Genomic DNA, 24,467 nt, shown 5'->3' on the forward strand with positions numbered 1-24,467 from the left:
TGGAATCACCCATTCAGGTAGCCCCATTTGAAATCCATACTCCCTGTGTGAGAGATTAAGGTCATATCTTCCATAGGAGGTGTATGGGTTTCAACCGGAATAGCCTGATGTTCTAATCTAATAACTGCAAGCAGAAAGGTTAAGATATGTATTAGAAAGCTAGCCAAAAATAATATTGTGTGAGTTCTTTCAGGGGTTATGGGCCAGGAGCAAGTATTAAGGTTATCATTTTATATTACAAACACATATCATCATATATTTTTGTACATGTCAGATAAAATAATCAAATAAGTATGAGTAAAAAGGTCAAGTATTAAAATATGGGAAAGCAAAAACAAAAATTTTGTTTTGTCAGTGATTAAGGGCTAGAAGTATATATTTAACACAAATTCAGTATTCCATCGGTGTTTGCCCTCCAGCAAGTATATATAAAATATTGTCATGATTGTAAATATTAATTAATATAAAGTTAACATATTTTGATCATTATTTATTTTCATTTTGGTTCTTATTATTATATAATCAAATAAAATGCAAATACAAGCAAAAATAGGCAAAAAATAAGGACAAAAAATAAGGATGCCAGAGGCAATATTATTATGCATAGCCCGAGGGTGACAACAGCAACACTGCTGTGTTTTGATTACTTATAATGATTCAAATATTTTCCAAGAGGCATTTTTCACATTTATTTGGGGAGGGGGAGGGTGAGGGGATGAAATGGCAAATGGCCACTGTTACGTGTCAATTAGTTTTTACAATTGAATTTGGCCCAAAATCAAATAGCTAATTAAATGAGTACATTGATGATTATTTAATTTCATGAATTATAATCTCTTGTAAAATTTGCAAAATTAAATTCCATAAAAACAATGCATGTTTACAGTACGGGGCGTTCCTTCAGAATGATAACAAGTGTGTTATACTCTTTACACACTATTTTACTAATTTAAAGTTTAATAACCTTTAAATTTCAGGTTAAATTTCAGATCAAAATGAAAAAAAAAGATTATTTTGTAAAATAACACATGTTCATATAAGGGGTGATGACAACAAGTATTTAGGAGCTTGGTTATTTTCAAAAGCAAGTTTTTTAGTGGTTCAAAGATACATGTAGTATTTTCACAAGCAAATCTGGCATGTGTAAAACTTAAAACGGAAGAACGCCCAGATTTTTGGTTACACTGAAAGGGTGGGGGGGGGGGGGGGTAAAGATGTTTTGGCACATCTAACCAGAGTGGGGGAGGGCAAATCCCCCTCCTGTCCATACACATACTTATTGCATAGCTCCTTATATCACCTAATAAAAGTCATATAAATAGCAGTCACTGTACATACAACTCTTTGCTTATGTGACAACATATGCATTATAACTCTGTGGAGTATGTGACAGCATCATACATCAAATTAACCAACCTTTTATTATATCCAATTTACACTAAAAGCACTAATACATGCATGCATGTTTCCCCCTCACATCAGTTTATCCATTGCCTGGCAGCACATTATTTAGCATTTATCACGTTTATGGTTTTTAGGATTTGAAAGGATGGGGGCAGCAAACTAGCTTAACATTTGAACATTTTGTGAATGTTGAACGGTTGAGATTGGGTCCACAGCAGCTAAAGGGAGTATCCCATCATGCATTGCAGTCTATCTGATTGCTCCATAGCAAATGTATACAAAATATAAACAAGAGCTGCTTAGATATTGAGAGCTATGGATAGTTTCACAATACTTTAAGATATCATATTTTTTTCAAACAAAAGTCAAGCTCCCCTGGTATAAGCGAGTACTTGAAAGATGAAGTGAGGGATTTTGTGTACACTTTCTATGGCATGTGCAGTTCTATTAGGCCTCATATCCATAGGCTGTTCCCTTGTGGCTTGTGCCCTTGTTCGTGTTTACTTTTCCCATGTGACCTGCCACACAGACAACGAACCTTTGTTTTGCTTAGTGGCCGCTACGGTTCGTTGTCTGTGTGGCAGGTCACATGGGAAAAAGTAAACACGAACAAGGGCACAAGCCAAAGGAACAGCCTATGGATACTGAGGCCTTATGGTACTGCAGAGCACGATGGAATACACCTATCAGCTGCTGTGGATTGGGTCCATGGTAAATGTATCACCACAGTCACAAACTTATGCTGGATTTGGCAAAATTTCCTGGTGGAAAAACACATTCTGTTTAATAAGAAATAGAATAATAACAACAAAAAACTTGAAACTCTTTCGGTGCATCCCAAAACTGCAAAGCCCTGTGTAGCTTACTCCCTATATTTGATCTAACTACTCAGTAGGATAAAGTAAGTCTGAATTGTACAATCTAGGCACGTATATATAAACTTCTTACAAGGAACATTAAAATCCACACTTGATACATAACTTGAATTCATAAAGCTTTTAAAGTAAACCAAAAGCATACAATAAGAGACTTGGATTTGAATTTGAAAACACAAAAGATTATAACATTAATAATTTAGAATCACCATCTTGGCACCAACTAAGAAAACATTAAACGGCCTACATTCGCACATCCTCATACCTTGTATCTTATTAATAATAGTCTAAAGTGAGTAAAATTCACTGGATTTCAGCTTCAAATGAAACATCAAAGACTTAAGTATAATAATTTAAGTACTATCTGCACATTTACTTAAAATCTTTGAAACTATAATATCCATGCGATCAAAGCACAAAAAGATGGGTGTTAGCACAGATCTAAGGATCTACCTTTGATCGCACGCATCTATTATTTTGCTTAATCACATCACATAACCCATGAATCCAGACAGATTTACATCATGGATGATGAAGTTATATGTGATTTCACAAGCATTTGCTTGATATCATTTTAGAAGGCAAACTAAAGACAAAATCTAAATAGGCTTAAAGACTAAATCTGAATAGGCCTAGCTAAGCCTAGCGTCGTCGAGTGTACACCACCTGTGCATCATAAAGTGGCGCATGTCATAGTCAGGGAGTGGAAAAATATTTTCAAGCAGACTTGAAATTTTGCAGCACCAAAAAAATACCACTATCTAATATTGAAGTTCTCAAACAATTCTTCACACTTTAGACATCACCGTCAAAAGTGCAGTTCTCAAACCACAATGCTGACTCTGGGTTTGAACTGGCTTTTGCAGCTTGTAAAAAAATGTAAACAAGTAGAAAAAATAAACATAAATAAATCAAATACATATAAACAAATCAAACTTGGGGGATATAGAATTCCCGAATACCCTCTTCGTTTTAACTTTTGTTTGGCGGGGACAAAAATACCTTTGTTTATACCGAAAAAATACCATTATTTATTTATACTGACAATCTAAAGCAGCACTTAACACTTCAGAAATCAAGTGAAAAACACTACTAATATGCCAAAGTTCAGAAACAGCACTTAACACTAAAAGATTAAGTAAACATATTAATATTTACATCTTTTTTGGCTTGGGGAATCATTAAATTATTCTGTTTTGCGATAGTTTTAAGGAGTTAAGCTTACATACTTTCTTATTCAGATTGATTCCCACTTGCAATATTCTAATCTAGGCATTTACGGGTTTATTGTTTTAAAGTAACATGAATTTAAGATGAGGCACAATAAAAAGTTTTGTCTAAATATGAATACATTATGGGCCTTATCAATCAATATTCATCACAACAAGTAGGTAATAGGGCTACGCGTCCCACATAATAACATAGAAACACACCGGAGAACAAATTATTGCTCCCTACGATACAAGAGGTATTAAACTGAATATAATTTAAAGGAAGAAGGAACAGTTAACCAACATATAAATGAAATCCTGCTCGGCCGGAGAGTAACCCAACTGTAAAACACAAGGGAATATGCCTCATGCAAGACTCAAACCAACAATATCTGTTTACCAGTCGGATGCAATATCCATAAGGCCATCAGCTCCCACTTATTAACTGTGGTGAATTAGATTTTAATGTAGGCAGTCAGAATATACGTAACACACAATTAGCCTTTTATAAGTATGGCGGACACAATAGGATGGCGCTGCACGAAATGAGTAAAGGCTTTTGAATTTGGCGGGTTTTACCCATATTGAATACTGCCCTCCTATTGTGTATGCCATGCTTCGAAAAGGCTAATGGGTGTAACAAAAACTAACTATGGTGTGATGGACAGACAACATCAAAGCAAGTTGCCATGCACTGGGAATGAAACCCTTAATTCCAAATAGATGAAGCTGGATGGATAACAAACAATGGGCTATTCCATTTGAAATCCATACACCCCTACAGGGGGATGTGTCCCCACCAGACATTACCTTAATCTACCACACAGGGAGTGTGAATTTCAAATGGGGTTACTGAATGGGTGACTCCATTTGATGTCTACACCCCCTGTGTGTGTCATGTCTTCCACGCATGGATTTCAATTGGAATAGCCCAAATGAGCTGAGCGGCAAAGCTCCTCCAGGGACCTATCAGTGACATAAGAGGAAAACTTTTTTTAAGTAAAAAGAGTAAATTGCTCAATTAAGATGCATTTTCATTTTTTTGCAGACTAACAAAATTGCAACAATTTGTGGCACATTTGCTTTTCCTATCAGAAATGTATTCTTTGTATGTTGGACAAGAGCTGGTTGGTTGAGTTGCAGGAGACACACAACCTTTTCATAACACACTTGTTCTATAGCATAGAAAATGTGTCTTTCTGATCGAAAACATCTTAGTTGAGGTGTTTTAAAAATACTTACAATTTAATTTTTCATTTGCCTATATGTTTATATCACAAATTCAAAATTACTCTATATTTATTTTGTTGTAGAAAATTCAAACTTGTTCAATTCAACGATAAATCACTTGCACAAAATACTCTATACTTATATATATGTGACATATTCCCACAAATCAAAACTAAATTCCACATATCTTTTGCCCAGTATCAATTTCAAAAAAACACTCTCAAAGCTTTGTAAGTATTCATTCAAGCATCTTTACTTTATTAGAAAAACAAATCAGATCCCATGTTCTGTATAAAACAAATGTGTAGAAATCCCCTGTGCAAGTGAATAACAAATTCAAGTACTGAAAAAGTGCAAATTTTCGCTCTATATTTATTTTCACTCTTTTCGAATACAAAACTAAAAAATCAGAATACGTCCTTTTATGCTCTATGTTGGAAATCTTAAAATATGAATTTAAGAATAAGCAAAGTAGTTAAAAATCAACAAACCGTGGATGTACGCACACGAAAATGACCAGTTTTACGGTATTGGTTGTTGCAATGTCCTATTTGCCGTGAAGTAATGATTAACTACCATAGCAATAGGTTAAAACAAATTTTGAATATATCGCCCTGCACTACATGCAGGTCACTCTCATCACTTATGTATATCTGCAATCAATATAGAATAGAATACCGCTCTTTTCAACGATACTAATCTTACAGGTGGGAGTGATCAGCAAGATATGAATATTCTATATAGAATTACAATCCGGGTCTTTATCCCTGTTCTTTGACATCTATGGTTAAATGCAGAGGTACCACGTCAACATACTAGCGCAGCGAGATATATTAAAAAATTGTTTGAACCTATTCCTATGGTAGTAATCCTGTTACATCATCACTTCTACTGCAAATAATATTCCATGTGTGTGCGTTACTATCAGTGCAGCTCTCAAATCTAAAAAGTTATTTCAATATCAAGAATTTTTTATTGTCACAATTAAATTTGGAATCTAAATAACAAACCATTCAAAGAAATACAAACATACCTATTATTGGTCCACTGGGTGCTGAGATAGACTAAGCCTGTTTAATTATTTGATAGAAGAGCAAATTTTATTTGTGTTCGCATGTAAAGTAATAACTCAAATCTCTAAATAAATAAGCAAAATAAATCTTTTGAAGTGGCTCAGTGCTATCATCACAAAGAGTGCATATTTTGAGAATGGAAAACTCAGGTGTCTACTTCGCTGATACGTTTGTATTCAATTTCAAATAATATCCTACTTCAATATAAAATATCATAATTATTCAACAAATAAATAACCCACTTTTAAATCCTCATCGGACATCTTGATATCCTATTACTGTTTAGAGATGATTGCTACTAAATTGGTTTTGAAAATATTGACTATGTGTCTCAAATTCATAAGAATACTGAGTGGCTTGTTGATGCTTTATTAGTATTTCATACACTCTTTAGAAAGCGAGAACCAATCAGCACAACTCTTTCCAACACATTCATTTTTCTTGCACTTTGATGCATTTATATCTGTTTGTAGTTGACCAAAGATGTAACATGGTAACAGATCCATTTCCTGAAAATCAGGTAGCCAAGCGCTTGTATGTGGCATCAAAAATTTATGGGGGCTCGTCCGGGGATTAGGCTACAGCAAAGGTTAAATGGGTATATCCCACCCTACAAAAAAATATCATCCAATTCTGAAAAGTCCAGAATCTTTTTTTTTTCATGGCCTCATTTTCAATGGGCTTTCCAGTTGAAATCCATACACCCCCTGTGGAAAACATGACCTTAATCTTCCAAATGGTGATACCTGAATGGGTGCATCCATTTAAAATCTACACCCCCTGATTAAGGTAATGTCTTCCATAGGGGGTGTATGGATTTTAAATGGATAGCCCATTTGGTGTTTAAGAAATGTCAAGTTTTCTTCACAGGAGTGATTCATCTCTTAGCAACAGCTAGGATGCTGCTGATCCACCTGACATCAAAGTCTATGCTAGCTGGATATAAAATTCAAGGAAAGTTTGATCACAATAAATCTACCTGTCACAGATGATTGAATTTAATAAAACAAGGATTTGTTTCAATATTTGTTTTGATTATTTCAGTTTGTTTTAAGTCATCTAGATTTCTAGCAGCAATGGAAGATTTCATAAGAGACTTCATCTTCCGTTTAACTATAAATTACACTGTGTCCCAAAAGTTGCGGCTGAAGATGTATGCGTCCAAAAGTAGTTGTGAGACATAAGTTGTGAGACATAAGAAATGTAAATAATATCCCAAAAGTTGGTTGACCATTTCAACCCAACATCATCTCTGGTATAAGAAACTAAGTAGCGTGAACTTGACAACACATTTGACAAGAAAACTCTTTCCAGAATTGTTTTGCTACATACTGCATGTGCTACATGTAATACTAATATTACACTGTCAAAATGGCATGAGATAGGCCTAAGTAATCATATAACTACAACATTTGACATGATCACATTACAAACTGTCAAATGGCAAACATAATGAGCAATCATATCAAGACAAAATTTGACATTATCACACAATGATGTAGTACTTTCATTCTCACACAAGCAAACAAGTCATACTTGATTTCAGGGGATGTTTAATTAACAAACATGAGGATATGATACTGCAATATGTGATATTTTGTGATGCCTTATGACACAACCCATATGAAAGACATAATGGGTGTAGATTTCAAATGGATGCACCCATTCAGCCCGGGGGGGTACTCAAGTTTGGTTTTGGTAGGGACGTGCCGCTGAGAATTTGAAAGTGGACCCATAAATATACCAATTTTACAAGAAATTTGGACCCATAGATATACCAAAAGTCAAAATTTTGGACCAAATTTAACCCAAATTGTCTTAGTTTTTACAAATTTTCCCAAAATTTTGGGAAAATTTTGACAATTTTGGCTAGATTAATGAAAAATTGGGCTATTTTCCTAAAAAATTGAAAAAAATTTAAAAAAAGGACCCATTCATATACCAAAATAGGCTTTGAAAAAGGGGCCATTGATATACCAAAAGGTTGAAAATGCTACCCATATTTGCGGCACGTCCCCGTATGGTCATTTGTACTGAGTACCCCCCTGGGCCATTCAGGTATCACCATTTGAAATTCACACACCCTGTGTAGAAGATTAAGGTTATGTCTTCCATAGGGTGTGTATAGATTTCCAATGGAATAGCCCAATTTATGATCAATGCTGTAAATGGGGTTATTTTTGTGTGTGTAAATTTTCGCGCTTTGCCCATTTAAAACCATTCACTTGAGTTGTTTTAAATAGCTCTACACATAAAAAGAACATTTGCATGTTTTTATTTTAGCAGTAGCTGTATTGAACGTGAAAAACGCTAAAATTAATGTACCACAAAAATGTCCACTTTTACAGTACCTCTATCATCCATTATTCAGATTTATGCACTGTGATTTGTCCAAATGTGTCATGTGATGTCCTATATCAGTCGGGTTGATGTGAATTCACAGACTCCTCTGAATTCACAGACCCGGTCTGTGAAATCACATACCCGGGTCTGTGATTGCACTGATTTCACATACTTTTCACTTGCCCAGAGAAAAGGTTTAGGGTTTTCTCGTCGCCTAATATATATATATTTCTGCAGTGTTATTTTTGTGGTAACTGCATGAAATGCAAAAAGACCCCCCAAAAATGTAGCACATAAATGCCGACTTCTACAGTTCCTTCAAGGGAGATACTTACACTTACTTGTTCTCTTTCTTCCTCCTTTCTTGGTGTGACAGTAAATCCTAGGATCAGATATCCGAGATATTCGCTGCATGCATCCTCCATCAAGGCAATTCTTCTTTCACAAGGTCTGATGACAAAAAGACAACAACATCATCATTGTAACTCTATCTTCCCTACCATTGACCCATGGGCATCAATCCTGGGTGGCCATGGGTACATTTGACAAAAGTACCCATTTTTTCAGCAACTTCACAATTCACGCCAAATGCCCCCACCCCCTGACATTTCAAGACAGATTGATGCTTCTGCTCCTGACTACACCCCAGAGTAAGTCCAAAGACTACTTAGGCCTACATGTTGTTCCAATCCATGAAGTTGACCAGTGTTTGTCCCACCCACCTCCCCCATTCCATTCCTACACACCTGACTATAGGCCTACACCCTTGAGCAAATCCACCTTACAATGTTTGTTTCCACTGCCATCAAGTTGACCATAGCTTGTCCAACCTCCTCACCCCCCAAAAAAAACCTCAATCCTATCCCCTGACTAATCCACCTTACATGTTTGTTTCCACTGCCATCAAGTTGACCATAGCTTGTCCAACCTCCCCCCCCAAAAAAACCTCAATCCTATCCCCTGACTAATCCACCTTACATGTTTTTTCCACTGCCATCAAGTTGACCATAGCTTGTCCAACCTCCTCCCCCAAAAAAAAAAACAACTCAATCCTATCCCCTGACTAATCCACCTTACATGTTTTTTTCCACTGCCATCAAGTTGACCATAGCTTGTCCAACCTCCTCCCCCCCCCCCAAAAAAAAACCAACTCAATCCTATCCCCTGACTAATCCACCTTACATGTTTGTTTCCACTGCCATCAAGTTGACCATAGCTTGTCCAACCTCCCCCCCAAAAAAAAAAACTCAATCCTATCCCCTGACTAATCCACCTTACATGTTTGTTTCCACTGCCATCAAGTTGACCATAGCTTGTCCAACCTCCCCCCAAAAAAAAACTCAATCCTATCCCCTGACTAATCCACCTTACATGTTTGTTTCCACTGCCATCAAGTTGACCATAGCTTGTCCAACCCCCCAAAAAAAAACCTCAATCCTATCCCCTGACTAATCCACCTTACATGTTTGTTTCCACTGCCATCAAGTTGACCATAGCTTGTCCAACCTCCCCCCCCAAAAAACTCAATCCTATCCCCTGACTAATCCACCTTACATGTTTGTTTCCACTGCCATCAAGTTGACCATAGCTTGTCCAACCCCCCAAAAAAACCTCAATCCTATCCCCTGACTAATCCACCTTACATGTTTGTTTCCACTGCCATCAAGTTGACCATAGCTTGTCCAACCTCCCCCAAAAAAAAAAAAACACCACTCAATCCTATCCCCTGACTACACCCCTCACTTACGTGTTAGGTTCCAGCCCCATCAAGTTGACCAGTGCTTGTCCCATTGCATCATCAGACTTTGGCCCTCGGTCATAATCCAAGACAAATATTTCCAACGGTTTGGATATGTCATCTATGCATAATGTTATCCTCTCATCCCATTTGGGGTTGAGGTTCTTGTATATTGTCCGACTTTTGTAGAGCTGCTTGCCGGAGACTTTAAACTTGACATAAGGATCACTTGTTCCTGAAAGATACAAGGAAAATTAATTGAATGAGTACAGACGAATCCAATTTCACGCATTCCTACACCTCAATGGCAGCCATAGCTGGATCCCTGTCGGCTCCATCTCACCTAAAATGTGAAATGATGCGGCCTTGGAGGGTACTTTAAACTGCATTCTATCACCCGTGTTACACGTAGACAAAAAAAATGATGACAGTTTACAACACAAAAGAATCTAACATCGAATTTTAAGCGGCTTTAATCCACCAAATTGGGCAGTCACAACACCAGTTTGGTGCTTCGGGGACCCAATAATGGCCGACCAAATCTTGACCATGACTTGGCTCGTTGGATTCGTCTATACGTAGTTAGGTTTTTCAGTATGAGTAGACCTCAGATTTGAGTTTTACTGATACAGACGATACAGATTAGAACAATGATGAGGAAAAAAACAATTTTCCTGTAAGAGGCCGGGAAAGCTGGTGAATGGGCTCAGTATGCATTTTCTATGTAGTCTTGCAAGAAAATAATTTGTTTACTTGTTTGTTTTAATATTGCAACAGATGATTACAATGATGATGAAAGTGTTTTGTATGTAAAAAGTTATAAAATATATTGACTATATGGTTTGTATGCCTTCCTTGCGGCAGTAAGATGATACTATTTATTGTAGGCTCTAAATGTAATGGTGATAAGTATATAAAAGAATATAACATTTTCAGAAAGTAAATGATGCAAGTAAACCATCTAATATAACAGATTCCTCCAAAAATGATTTTACATTACTGCCTTGAGGATTGTATACAGACTAGAACTAAAACAGAATTGCAAAAATACGCTCATTTAATTAACACCTCCAGACATTCTCAATATATGACCCGCTCCCACAAAACCAGACATAAATCACTAATTTTGAAAATTGAGTTTTTGATGTCATCATTTAGTGTAGGTCTTCAGCTTTCATTTGATACCAACATTATGTTACTGGGACATGTTGTCCTCATTCTACAGTCTTTCAATGGGAAGGAGGGAAGCAACACATAAATAAAATGCGATGCAAAAAAAAAAATGGCTTTAAAGCTGCAAAATGACATGTTAAGGACTTGATTTGGCTCAAACAAAGCTAGATTTGGGTGCTTTAAACATAAAAGAATATTTTGTTTTCAGTGGTAGGTTAAAGTAAACATATTAAGGAATCAAAAATAATAAAAACTGAAAAACAAAATCTGCAAGGTTTTTCACCCCTTTCCCAACTCTGACTCGCCGTATCTCGAAATGGCTGAGTGCGACTTATGGCTGATTTCGTCAGAGCGGGTCACATATATATGTGCACTCTCAGATAAAACAAAGGAGTTTGTATTTAACTTCTCATCTGGTGCTACAATATATCTGTACAGATCACATCTAGTAATTATGAAATCAGGGTATGCACCTTTAAAGCTTGTAAACCATGTCCTTAATTTAAAAAGAGAGGCCATTAATTATTCATACTCTTCACAGCTCAAGCAACAAGTCAACATGGCATGAAATTGAAGCCTAGGCAATGGCATCAAATATTGAGACCTGGCATTGTCCAAACAGGAATAACCAAAAGGGAATAGTTCAGCAAACTCATTTAGGTTGAGTAGGTATCTGAAAATGAAACTGATATAGCTCAAGTTTGTTCGGTTTATATAAGGCGGAAAAAATAAGACTCATAACACTGTGTATTGATATAGAACGGTATGCACGCAGTTGGCCGCAATGCTTACACTATTTGCGTGACTGGTGCACGCTTATGCGAGTCGGGACTTTATTGACGTGCGCAGTAACAAAAGCTGAATAATTTCCGCCTTATATAAGCCGGTCAAACTTTAACATGTACCTTTTTTGAATTTTGAAAAATAACAATACAGTTCGTGAACCACTAGATCCCCCACCCATTGCAGTAGTTTAAAAAAGGGGGGGGGGAATGAACTTAACAGTAAGAACCACAGACTATTCACCAACAGGTGTAGTCTCAGAATCACCTGTTAATGAGTGTTGATTGTTGTATGAAGTGCCACAGATGAAACTGCCATGCACATACCGCATATTTTTACATACAAAATACTGGCATGATTGTTTATAGCCACGACCGTTCGAATGATTGGCCCTCATGAACATAAGAAAACTCACACCTTTTTCCCTTTCATTTGATACCACTCAGGGGGTCGGAGATCACACCTTCTTGGCATTTCAATCAAGATATGAAAAGGACTAATCCGACGAATAGGACCTGTTTTTTTCTTAATTACCAGCTATACTCCGACTCTGATCGCTCAAGAAAGATTAACCACAAAAATCTACTAACCGCCCCTCCCGAATTTGGGCGCCGCTGTCACTGGACATCCAAGATTTGTCTTTCTTGCCATGTGAGATATAGTGATCATAGTCTGAACTGATTATAGTCTGGTAACTTAGATAAAAAGGTCCTACTTGTCAGACTAAAAAGGACCCACAATATGAATGGCCCAGGTCTTATGAGGAGTGTCACCCCGGTGGGGAAATTATTTTAAAATACTGGTGCTCAGTATCAGTATAATATATATTATTATATATATAGACACAGAGAGTCCTGTTGCCTATGGGTCTGGCAGCAGTGTTGTTTTAACAACATATACTGCTGACCTTAAAAGGCCATTCACTTTAAAAACTTTCTCTGAAAGATGAAGGATCCACTACAAAAAGTAAAAACATATCACAACTCGGCAAATCATACAATTCTTTCCCATTTAAAAACAAAGTAGAATGTCAAGAGGCTATTTTATCACTCTCAACGTCTCATTTCCTGCATCCATAAAATAAGCTGGTGTAATCTATCTCCTTACAAATGTATAACTTCCGTAATGTGGTCTATCTACGTACTATTCAAACTCTCAACAGATATCTGATACTTGAAAACAATTTTTGCCCCAAAAGAGAGGTTTCCACATGAAAGCTGTACAATGGCTATTGGTTTTTCAGTAAATTACTAAAGTGCCCATAAAAGACTGCTGAATAAGATGCACAATTCCTAATATAATGTTCAATGCAGGCCCATAGCCAGGATTTTTTCATGGGTGCTGACTTTCCAAATGCAGACCTTTTCATGACAAATCTTCATTCCGGACAAAATAGGCATTTACCCCTCTACAATTGATTTATTGGACCCTGTAGCTCAGACAAACTTCACAGGAAGAATCATAATTTGGGGTATATTTATCTAATATTTTTACACTTTTGGCCTAATTTTGATATTTTTACAGACAATGCAGACCTTTTGCCGAAGAGGGGAGGGAGCACCCCTACCCCTGGCTACGGGTCTAATTCATTGCATGGAAAAGGACACAAATCATTACTCTTAACATAAGATTCTATTCCCCTTTATTATACTCATTGACATATAGATTTCTAATGGCTTCTGATAACATGCTAGGAAGAATGTGAAGCCTTCCTGTCAAAGTGTAGCATCAGTGATTATTTGATCGACACAGCTTACAGCACTAGGGGCTTGTGATAAACATGATTAATGGTCTGATGAATCCATATAAAAAGCCCCTTTATCATGTTTTGTGCATTTGACCAGATCTTGAGCACCTTCTTGAGCTACTGTAACAGATTGTTTGTTCCAAGTCAGCCCTGCTCCAATAAGATTCATTAACTGTTTCACATTCTGCCTAGAAAGGGCTGTGTGCAAGGACATTTTAATGCACCAAACTGTTGATGCAACATGGCTCAACATGCCAGAGTTGTAACAAGTAAAATAAGGAGTCTGACTTGAGTGATATTCAGCTGACTTGAGATGAGCTAAAAATAGGCCAAATGACTTCAAATTTTGGAGACTCTTTACAATAGTTTGCTAATCACACCAAGTCACAGTTTATTCTATTTGTTTCTCTTCTCTATCGCATGTTGCATACAGATGTTGTTCTGGTTTTTACATCTGGGAAAAATTATGTTCCCTTATACTGCATTATTTTTGTAATTATACTGTCTTACTGCAGTATTACCTAATGAATTTCATATGACTTGTATATATTAATTTTACCTTCTGTTTTCATACATATATGAGACCAGAATTTGCTCATCTGTGGCTCCTCAAGTTGCATTGAAAATTGTCTAGTTATAGTGTCTCTACTGATGAATAAATTTCATACAATTCAAATGTGATGTGATATGAGAAAACCCTTCACATTTTGCATTACCCTATTTGGTTTTACAAAGATAATAAAGGCTAAAACTCTTTAACTATTTCTTTATTTTTTTCAATCCTTCTTTGCTCAAAACTTTTGATGTTCATTAAATGATGTGCGCATCTGTGTGATGTCAAGTGACAACATCTCAGGTGTACTCGCAAAGCCTTATGGGATTTACTGAAAAGATCAATACTGCCACTGAATTCCTAATGTTTTGGCAAATAGTACACCTGAACTTTGACCTCTCATGAGGATCCTGAGGAAAATCATGAGGAAAATCAAAATTACAAATGAGAAACATGTAATAATGACTTGTTTTGTTATGAGGGTGATGATATGTTACTTATAATAACAAAATCTGGCCTTGTTACACATAGGAAATTATTTTTGTAACTTAACAATTTATTTTGAGATGAAAAAACTGAACTACAAATCACTTTTTAGTTTTTGCCATTTTCGCTCGCAAAAACTGTTTTTTGCCAAGTGATTAAAACCGTGTTTTTCCACCTGCGGCAAAAACCTGAGAACCCTGGATCAGCATTTATTATACATTCATAAATTCATAACACCACGAGCTGACATATTAATCCAAATATAAATAGCTCACAAGGTACCTCAGCTACAACCTGTTGCTTCCATGTATATTTCTCTTTAATACTCTGCATGCTAGCCATAGGCTTCAACATAAAAAATCTCAAGTTTTGAGACATTTTCTCAAAAATATGAAGACCTATCTTAAGAACCAGTGAACCAATACTAGGCTTGTTTGTACTCATTTTAATACATTTTTCATGTTGATTCCAAATATGGTCATCAAAATTTACAATTCTTGAATTTTTTAATTAAAAAAAATGAAACTTGTTGTTTGCAGTCGACACCCGCATGATGAGAGTTAATCCCACCCAAAGGAAAAGCACACATACATTTATGGATTTTCAATACCCTCAAATGAAACTAAAAATCACAAGGCCTCAAATACAAAATCCCACAAATGTAAATACTAACCCTTTTGAGATCACAATATATGACATAGCCACTGAAATACATAAATATTGAAGTTAAACTTGGACAAACACACATAATACATAAATATTGAAGTTAAACATGGACAAACACACATATAGTTTGATCAAATCAGTGAACAAAGTTACAAGTTCAATTCCATTTTTCACAACAACTCCATTAAGAGATGAACAAACATCCTTTTCACAAAAACATCCTCTTCACAAAAACACCTGGGAGCATATCAAATGGTATTTTTATCATTATTATTCAGTATAATTTATAAATAAACAAGTTAAATTCATACGTAAAAGTTTTAAAAAAGTCTTTAGCACTCACTCTTTTTGATCTGTATATTTCAGTTAAATTCGGTTTAGAAAGATGAACCGATGACAATATTTTTCATGGAAAATCAGAGACTTTATTTAGATTGAAAATAACAAAACATTTTACAAAGAAGATCAACAAAATTATGATATAGCATGTTTAACTAGGAAACAAGTGTTTGTAACAAAATGACCGGGAAAAGTTGAACAAATTTACATAAAACAGGTAATGTAAATAATCATGCTGATTCATATATGTAATTGGAACTAGATTATTATTTTAAAATTCAACTATAATGACTCTACTAAGACAAATACAAAATGTAAAAGGTTATAAACCTGCGTAGGTGCTATTAATCTATAATCACAAAAAACACAACCAGAATAACAAATTAAGTGTAGCAAACACTCAAAATGTAACTAGTCTAATTAATAATTCAAAGAGAGACTATTATGTACCAAAAACAAGTTTTTCTGCATTAAGTGGGCAATGTTTGCCAGTAACCTTCGTGTAACAATCTTGAAATGATCAAGTTTAGATGCTCATCATGTAGTTGATATTTTAAAGATATTACTACTCCACTTGTACTTAGCGACAAAAGAAACTTATTATTTAGTTCACAGACCTACTTGAAATCCATCTGAACACACTCAACAATATATTTCTACAATTAATAGCCACTTTACTATCTACAGAAGATAGCATATATGTTTCAATTTTCTAGTACATTTGCTTCAAGTCCTTGGGCATCCTTGGTTGAATGAAAATTACATGCAGGCTTCACCGCATCATCCAAAAAGTCATGTTTCTTCACAATATGTTGATGACTTTTTATTTCAAAATACTTATTTACCATCATACAGAAGATAGCAGCTATGTATTAATTTTCCAGTACATTTGCTTCAAGTCCTTGGGCATCCTTGGTTGAATGAAAATTACATGCAGGTTTCACCGCATCATCCAAAAAGTCATGTTTCTTCACAAAATTTTGATAAGTTTTTATTTCAAAATACTTATTTATCATCATAACTTGTCTATTAATAACAATTTAACTTTCCTAATATCCAGGTAATTGTTCAAGTTGTTCTTTTGTTAGTACACTTCCTGTTTTGCTAAAATTTGCTTTAGTAGCAAGCCAGCTCTGTTCTGTAGAGACGCTATATTATTGGCTCTGTAGTTTTGATATTTTGCTTGCTACCTTGGTTTAATTATTTGCTATGATTTGATCAATTTTTATGCTTGCTACCCACTTGTAACTAGATTCAATCATTTGCTGTATTAATTTTGTTGTTTGTCCCTGAGGAAGGGCAGTTTATCTGCTCGAAATGTTAGTTGTATTTTGTTAACTTTGTCTACTATCCCTGTGGTTTTGGATTTTTACTAGTGCAGTAAAACCATCATGGTTTACATACTGCGTTAGTTTTTATCTTGACATTGACTTGTTCCCCACACCAAGTTGGTATACCTGGCTCAATCTTTCTACCATCATAACTTCAGCAATAACTTGCTAACTGATAGCAATTTATGCTTTCTACTGCTGATAGCAGTTTATGCTTTCTACTGCTGATAGCAATGTATGCTTTCTACTGCCAATAGCAATGTATGCTTTCTACCACTGATAGCAATTTATGCTTTCTACTGCTGATAGCAATTTATGCTTTCTACTGCTAGTAGCAATTTATGCTTTCTACTGCTGATAGCAATTTATGCTTTCTACTGCTGATAGCAATTTATGCTTTCTACTGCTGATAGCAATTTATGCTTTCTACTGCTGATAGCAATTTATGCTTTCTACTGCTAATAGCAGTTTATGCTTTCTACTGCTTATAGCAATTTATGCTTTCTACTGTTGATAGCAATTTATGCTGTCTACTGCTATAGCAATTTATGCTTTCTACTGCTGATAGCAATTTACGCTTTCTACTGCTGATAGCAATTTATGCTGTCTACTGCTGATAGCAATTTATGCTTTCTACTGCTGCTAGCAATTTATGCTTTCTACTGCTGATAGCAATGTATGCTTTCTACTGCCAATAGCAATGTATGCTTTCTACCACTGATAGCAATTTATGCTTTCTACTGCTGATAGCAATTTATGCTTTCTACTGCTGATAGCAATTTATGCTTTCTACTGCTGATAGCAATTTATGCTGTCTACTGCTGATAGCAATTTATGCTTTCTACTGCTGATAGCAATTTATGCTTTCTACTGCTGATAGCAATTTATGCTGTCTACTGCTGATAGCAATTTATGCTTTCTACTGCTGATAGCAATTTATGCTTTTTACTGCTGATAGCAATCTATGCTGTCTACTGCTGATAGCAATTTATGCTGTCTACTGCTGATAGCAATTTATGCTTTCTACTGCTGATAGGAATTTATGCTTTCTACTGCTGATAGCAATTTATGCTTTTTACTGCTGATAGACATAATATGAAGAGCTTTGTTTCAAAACCCCTTACATCCACTTTTGGTGAAATTGAGTTATTGACATGACATTATAGTGTGGGTAAAAATACACATTTTGGTGGTTGTTTGACCTTCATACCACTTTCCTTCCGGAGATATAGTATATTTCCGTTTGGGAAATCTTAGGAATTTCCGGAAATCTGAGCATAAAATGAATATAGAATTATTTTGTTTTAATTTTTTGATGTATACTAGTAGCATGGAATGTTCTTTACCTATTAAAAGCAAAGATAACTGTTTTTGGGTCACTATTTTTGAAAAAATCATTTTAATTAACAAAAGGTGTAGCTTCAGAACTACTCAAAAAATGCCATTTTCCCGAATTTAATTAAAATTCATAATTAAAAAAAGTAAATGAGATATTTCAATTTTTCTTTTTGATTTTGAAAGCATTAGTCAAGTTACATAAAGTAGTGCAAACGAATGGACTCAAATATGATTGCAAAGGTGGTTTCTAGAAAAGGGGTAAATTTGTTTTGTTGCAAAAGCCCTTACATCCACAAAAGGCGCAATATAAAAGATACAATAAAATAAATAGGAAGGCTTCAAAATTGTACCAAACCTATTTTTTTAGTTTCTATTCATCAACACTTTATCCAAACCCAAATTGAATCAAATCGAACCAGTAATACTTGCACAATTAACAAAAGCTGTTTTTCTCAAAAAGTCAAAAGTGGATGTAAGGGGTTTTGCAACAAAGCTCTTCATATACTTTCTACTGCTGAGAGCAGCTTATGCTGTCTACAGCTGATAGTAATGCATGCTTTCTCTAGTTTGTAGCAAGTTATTGCTAATAGCAATACAAAGCAAATTTATGAAAACAAATGCTTTTAAAAAACATTCTTTAAAATTGGTCAAAATGTGAAAACATTTAAAAACATGTTGTCAAAATGTTACTGTAAAGTATGCATGCAAACATTAAAAAGATGTGAACACTTCAAAAACATTAGGCTGCAATGTTTTGCAGCAACTTGTCAAAATGTTTTTAAAATGTTATGAATACATTTAATAACCTTTATTAAGTTTTCTGAGGTTCTTTTTTCTGCCCTTTTGAAAATGTTACAAATATGTTATATGTTTGCTTTTTTACTACTAATCTATAAGAACCTGGGCTATTGCCATTCTCATTGCTATCATTGCTGATAGCTACCAACACTACTACTTTAACCCGATCTACGTTGTCAATGTAGTAAAATTTGATTTTTAAAATTCTCAACACTGGGATAAAAAATCTGGCTATTTTAGTAACATGCACACATTTCCATACTTTATAACACTCAACTAGTGAGACAAAGTATCAGACAAACACCTGTCAAGTCTACATAACCATCCCAACTTGATAGAAGACAATCAAATCAATCAAGCCCCACTGGTGATGTATTGCGTTTCTTATCCTCTACACATTCCTATAATGTCTCAGTGCTACCATTGAGTGAGCTAAGTGAATCAGACATGTCGCTTCAATATTGCACAACTTCTTTCCACCCCAACTGTTTCGTCTCCTGTGCATGGTGATATTGGAATTAAGGGCACATGTCTGATTTGGTAGTTACCTGTAGTTCAAAGGTCACATCAAATTGTTGCTCCAATGGTTTAGATTGGTACACAAAAAAGTGTAAAGGTGTGAATGTGACTGGATTATGGTTTTGATACATAAAATAGCTATAGATTTTACTTCTTGTTTCTGTTCTGTATTAACTTTGAATATTCATGTCCCAACCTGTTGTCCCCTCATCATGCTCATACAATCATGTCTTAACATTGTGGACTTGAGGGAAATAAAAATGTCAACAAATCATGGCTAAAAGGAATAAGATGTAACTGTCTACATTTTAATGGTTGGAATAGCAGAAGCAGTCATGTCGAGCATAAATAAAATGGCCCAATAACTTTGTCACAATTGATAAAAAAAACCAGTTCATCACAATTGCAACAAATGCTATAAGTGTTCTACCATTTTCAAACTACTAATGTAAAATTGGGAAAGAGAAAAGAAATAATTTGAATGTCCTTATGCCACACAGAGTGTTGCTATATCTTGTACCTTTAAGGTAAGTGTCCCTCATATTAATAAAAATTGCAATTGTTGAAGTTTCAGGAAATATAGATTCAGGCTCTGGCTTCTTAATTTCCCATGAGTTCAAATTTAATATCAATATGTGTCCAAAACATAAAGAGCTAAGCATGTAGAATTAATGCCTATCTGTTGCCATGACAATTGGCTGCATCATCCGATAATAATTACTGCTTAAAACTTAAGTGTTATTGAATTGAGTCTCATAATTGCAGTCTGGACATAATTCGGATATAAATGTAAAGAACTGGGTCACAAAGATACTTAGTATGTTTTGATTTACTGCCAAAACAAGAATTTCATATCAAAAGAAATAACATTAAAAGTACTATAAGTGACTCTTATCAGTCAGAATTAATAGGTAAATTTTCACGGGAAAATTTTCTGGACACGTGACACCCATGGGCGCAGACATATTAGCATTATGGAATGTGACCCCGAGCACAGCGGGTGTTCTTCCAATGTATTTGAATAGGAAGAATTCTTCCTTTGAGGCAAAATAAGTTACTTATCGCAAGTTAATAATGTTATGGTAAGAGTTTCCGTAGATAAATATTTTTTTCCGTAGATAGATATATTTGAAATTACGTTTTGATGATATTGTGAAAAAATTAAGATAACATAATATTCAATAAATTTGCAATACACAAATTTCTATCAAAATTGCGGTCAAAAATACTATTCCAATTCAAAATTACTAAGACTTGAATAGCGAGGTCACCGCCGGGGTCAGAGATCAGGCTCGAGGTTACACTCACATTGATACGCATTGGTCACGTGTCCAGAAAATTTTCCCGTGAAAATTTACCTATTAATGTTGACTGCTTATGAAAGCATAAAAGGAGTGGACATTTGTAGAAATAACTTCTATAAAATTCTCAGCAACTTTGAATCATTCATGTTCATACAATGTTGGATCAACTATCACTGCCTGCTGCCCTATATTGCCTCACACAACATGGCGGAGAATTAATGAAGTTGCATGAAGTTGCTGAAGTGTTCAATACTTGAGCAACTTCATGCTATTAAAGCCATATTATAACATTTCTGTAAAAATAGATTAGTATTTATTTTCCATAAAATGTTAGCTTTTACTGTCAGATATGTCTCCTTTTAATTTTGAGCCGAACAAGTGAGGTAAAGCATAGAAAATTGGATTTTGACAAAACTACAGCACCTAAAGTTTTGATTTTTGCAGAGTATCTTTATTGACTAAAGTACATTACAATCGTGTAAAAACCAGAATTTAAAATTTTTTTAAGGGCGTTCTCCTCAGCAAATGTTATAATATGGCTTTAAGTAGATCCCTCGACGACTCAGTTCCTTCACTCCATCACAGGTCAATAACCAATCGCCGCAGAAAAATCAGATGACCTGAGGAAACATCCAGGATAGGATGTGAAACTGTCACCAGTTCAAAATAGTAAGTCCAGTTGAACAGATTATAATTTTTAATAATATTTTGCATATGTGGATGACTGAGAATATAGATAAACTAGAGCGGTTCTCGACTTGCGCGGTTCTCGACGCAAAGCGTCGCCACAATGCCTCCACCTTGACGCGTATCATTTTAACTGGTGCAATTTCACTAGGAACTGGCCATCTCTAGATGACAGTGTAGGTTTTTAGAAAAAGTGTAACGAATGAAAGATCCTTGACCCATTTTGTCTTCATCAAAATGGTTTGATTTTGATTTTTACCTGAAGCAAGGAAGTATTTTGACTATTATCCGAGTGGAATGTAAGGCCAAAATGACCTTCCAAAAATGTAACTTTATATGTTGACTGTACCCACCAAGTTTCATGCCCATACAACAGTTTTAAGTTATTTGACCTCAGATGACCCCTGGATGACCCCAAAATGACAGTCCAAAAATTTGACTCAAAATGTTGATTGTATCCACCCAGTTCCATGCCCATACAACAGTTTTAAGTTATTTAACCTCAGATGACCCCTGGGTGACCCCTGATGACCCAAAAAAGCCTGTCCAAAAATTTGTCTCTAAATGTTGACTGTACCCACCAAGTTTCATGCCCATATGACAGTTTTAAGTTATTTGACCTCAGATGACCCTGAGTGACCCCGGATGACCCCCAAAAGACTGTCCAAAAATTTGACTCTAAATGTTGACTGTACCACCAAGTTTCATGCCCATACGACAGTTTTAAGTTATTTGACCTCAGATGACCCCTGGGTGACCCCGGATGACCCCAAAATGACCCTCAAAAAATTTGGTTCTAAATGTTTACAGTACCCACCAAGGTTCATGCCCATACAACGTTTTTTGCTAATTTGACCTCAGATGACCCCTAGATGACCTTGGGTGACCTTGACCCACTAACCAAACCTACTGGAATTTGAAGACCGCCAATGACCATCCCTCCACCAATTTTGCATCACTGTACATCCTATCAGTTCCGAGATATTGCACCCGCAAGCTCGGACGGACGGACAGATGGACGGATGGACGGATGGACGGACAACCAGGAAACATAATACCTCCGGTGGAGGCATAAAAAGAAGATTTGAAAAATTCATAACAAAAACAAATTTATCAGTCACTTTATAAATATGTGATAGTTGCCTGAGAGGAGAAATGGTAATCAACTCTTTGCAAATGGCACATGATTAAGATTTTATTATAGACGATTTTGATAGGTCTTGTAGAGATGTAATGTAAATGTCAAAATATGATTAACAATGTTAATTTTGATAAGCCTTAGGTCATATTTCAAGAAACACAAGATGTAAAGCCACAAAAACAAAGCTTTTCATGGGAAGAATAGAATTTCTTGTTTTTTCTACTTTGATGAAGTTATACCTTTGAGAAACAAGTAACTTTAATCATTTTGATCAAATATTCTTCATCGTCTTTATTATATTACTTTGAGAAAAGTACCCTTTGAGAAATAAGTAACTTGAATCACTTTGATCAAAAATTCTTCATCATCATCCTTATATTACTCGCACGGGCATTCCCCTTTCTTGTCCTGACCATAGGCTCGAGAAGAAATTTAATAAAAGAACTGACCTCTACAAAGCGCAATGATTATTATTCCCTTCATACAACTATTAGCAATATCTGGTTTCATGTAATAAGCGTGAATTAATTCCACTACATGACTTTTAACACCGTTCCAACTTCCAGGTCGATCAAGTTACAGGCGCTATGGACCACAATAGCCTCATCCCAATGGCATAGTTCAATAACCTAAATTAAACAATCATAGTGCAAAATTTGACCTCAAGTTGCAGGGTATGAGTTTTTGTACCCAAATTTTCGGAGGTCATTCAATGAATGTATAAATGTATTGGGGTTAAAGAACTGTGCCCTGATAGATGAACATGTTGTGGATCCTAGTGAGGCTTGATTTTTAAAACCCATGTATAACTTGTATATTGCATTTAAGCTTGTCAAAACATGTATCATTTTGCAAGAACAAATGGGTAATATAATCTGTTAATTGCATTTGAATGAGTGTCAGATTGGATAAAATAAGTCAAAATGGAGGCAAATCAAAGATTGGATTGAATGCAGGTCTCTCAATGCAAATATACCGATGTTATCATATCTTCTTCTAATTGCATTGGCTATTTTATCACTTCTTCCAGAGTACATTAATGCATTGGGCTATTCTGGTTGAAATACATACAACCTAGGGAAGACACCCAAAAAATAGATCCTGCATATGGGCCTAGTTCCACTGTTAGTGTTAAAAAGTTTCAAAAACAAGATTGATGAGTATTGGAATGAAGCAGGATGGAAAATTCAAAAGGCTACTAGCCTATTCTAAATTGTCATCATCCATTATGGTTACACACTTTTTTGTGTACAGTATAGAGAGGATATAGGATTCACTTTAAAAACATAAAAAACAAAACTATTTAAAGAAATCAAAGAGATACTTTGGAGTAAAAACTGTAGTGTAATGAATGACTGATGTAATTTTAACCGATGGAAAAAATAATTTTATGGTCTTAAATTTAGCGTAAGTACTAAAACTACCCCGTTCACAAACAGCGACGCCCCTTCAATAGTTAGTGAAGTGAGTGGCAAGCATAGCGAGCATGACGAGTGGTGGAGTTGGAGTTGGAGCGTCATAATATCATTGATATATACAGACTGGGCAAGGGGCTAGTGCTACCTAAGTACATCAAAAATGGTTCAAAAACCTTTCCATGCTCTTTTTTATTCAAGACTATTTTGACTGTGAACCATCTAATAATTGGTGATGCTTTTCAGATACATGTTTCAAACACTCCACAGAAAGAATGTGGGCATAAATTGTTGAAATAACTTTTGTTGATTC

General features: G+C 35.4%; 1 protein-coding gene across 1 annotated transcript in view; it reads right to left on the bottom strand.

Annotated features, from left to right (window-relative positions):
* LOC140158779 (multiple C2 and transmembrane domain-containing protein 1-like) overlaps positions 1–24,467 on the bottom strand; it is a 240,123-nt gene that overhangs the window by 74,474 nt on the left and 141,182 nt on the right. The window contains exons 5-6 of the mRNA XM_072181991.1: positions 9,884–10,109; positions 8,478–8,586 (exon numbers count right to left, since the gene is read on the bottom strand). Of these exons, the coding sequence (XP_072038092.1) occupies positions 8,478–8,586; positions 9,884–10,109 (335 nt within the window). The remainder of the gene's footprint in view (positions 1–8,477; positions 8,587–9,883; positions 10,110–24,467) is intronic.

Source organism: Amphiura filiformis, chromosome 8, assembly GCF_039555335.1.
Source record: "Amphiura filiformis chromosome 8, Afil_fr2py, whole genome shotgun sequence".
NCBI classification, from domain to species: Eukaryota; Metazoa; Echinodermata; class Ophiuroidea; order Amphilepidida; family Amphiuridae; genus Amphiura; species Amphiura filiformis.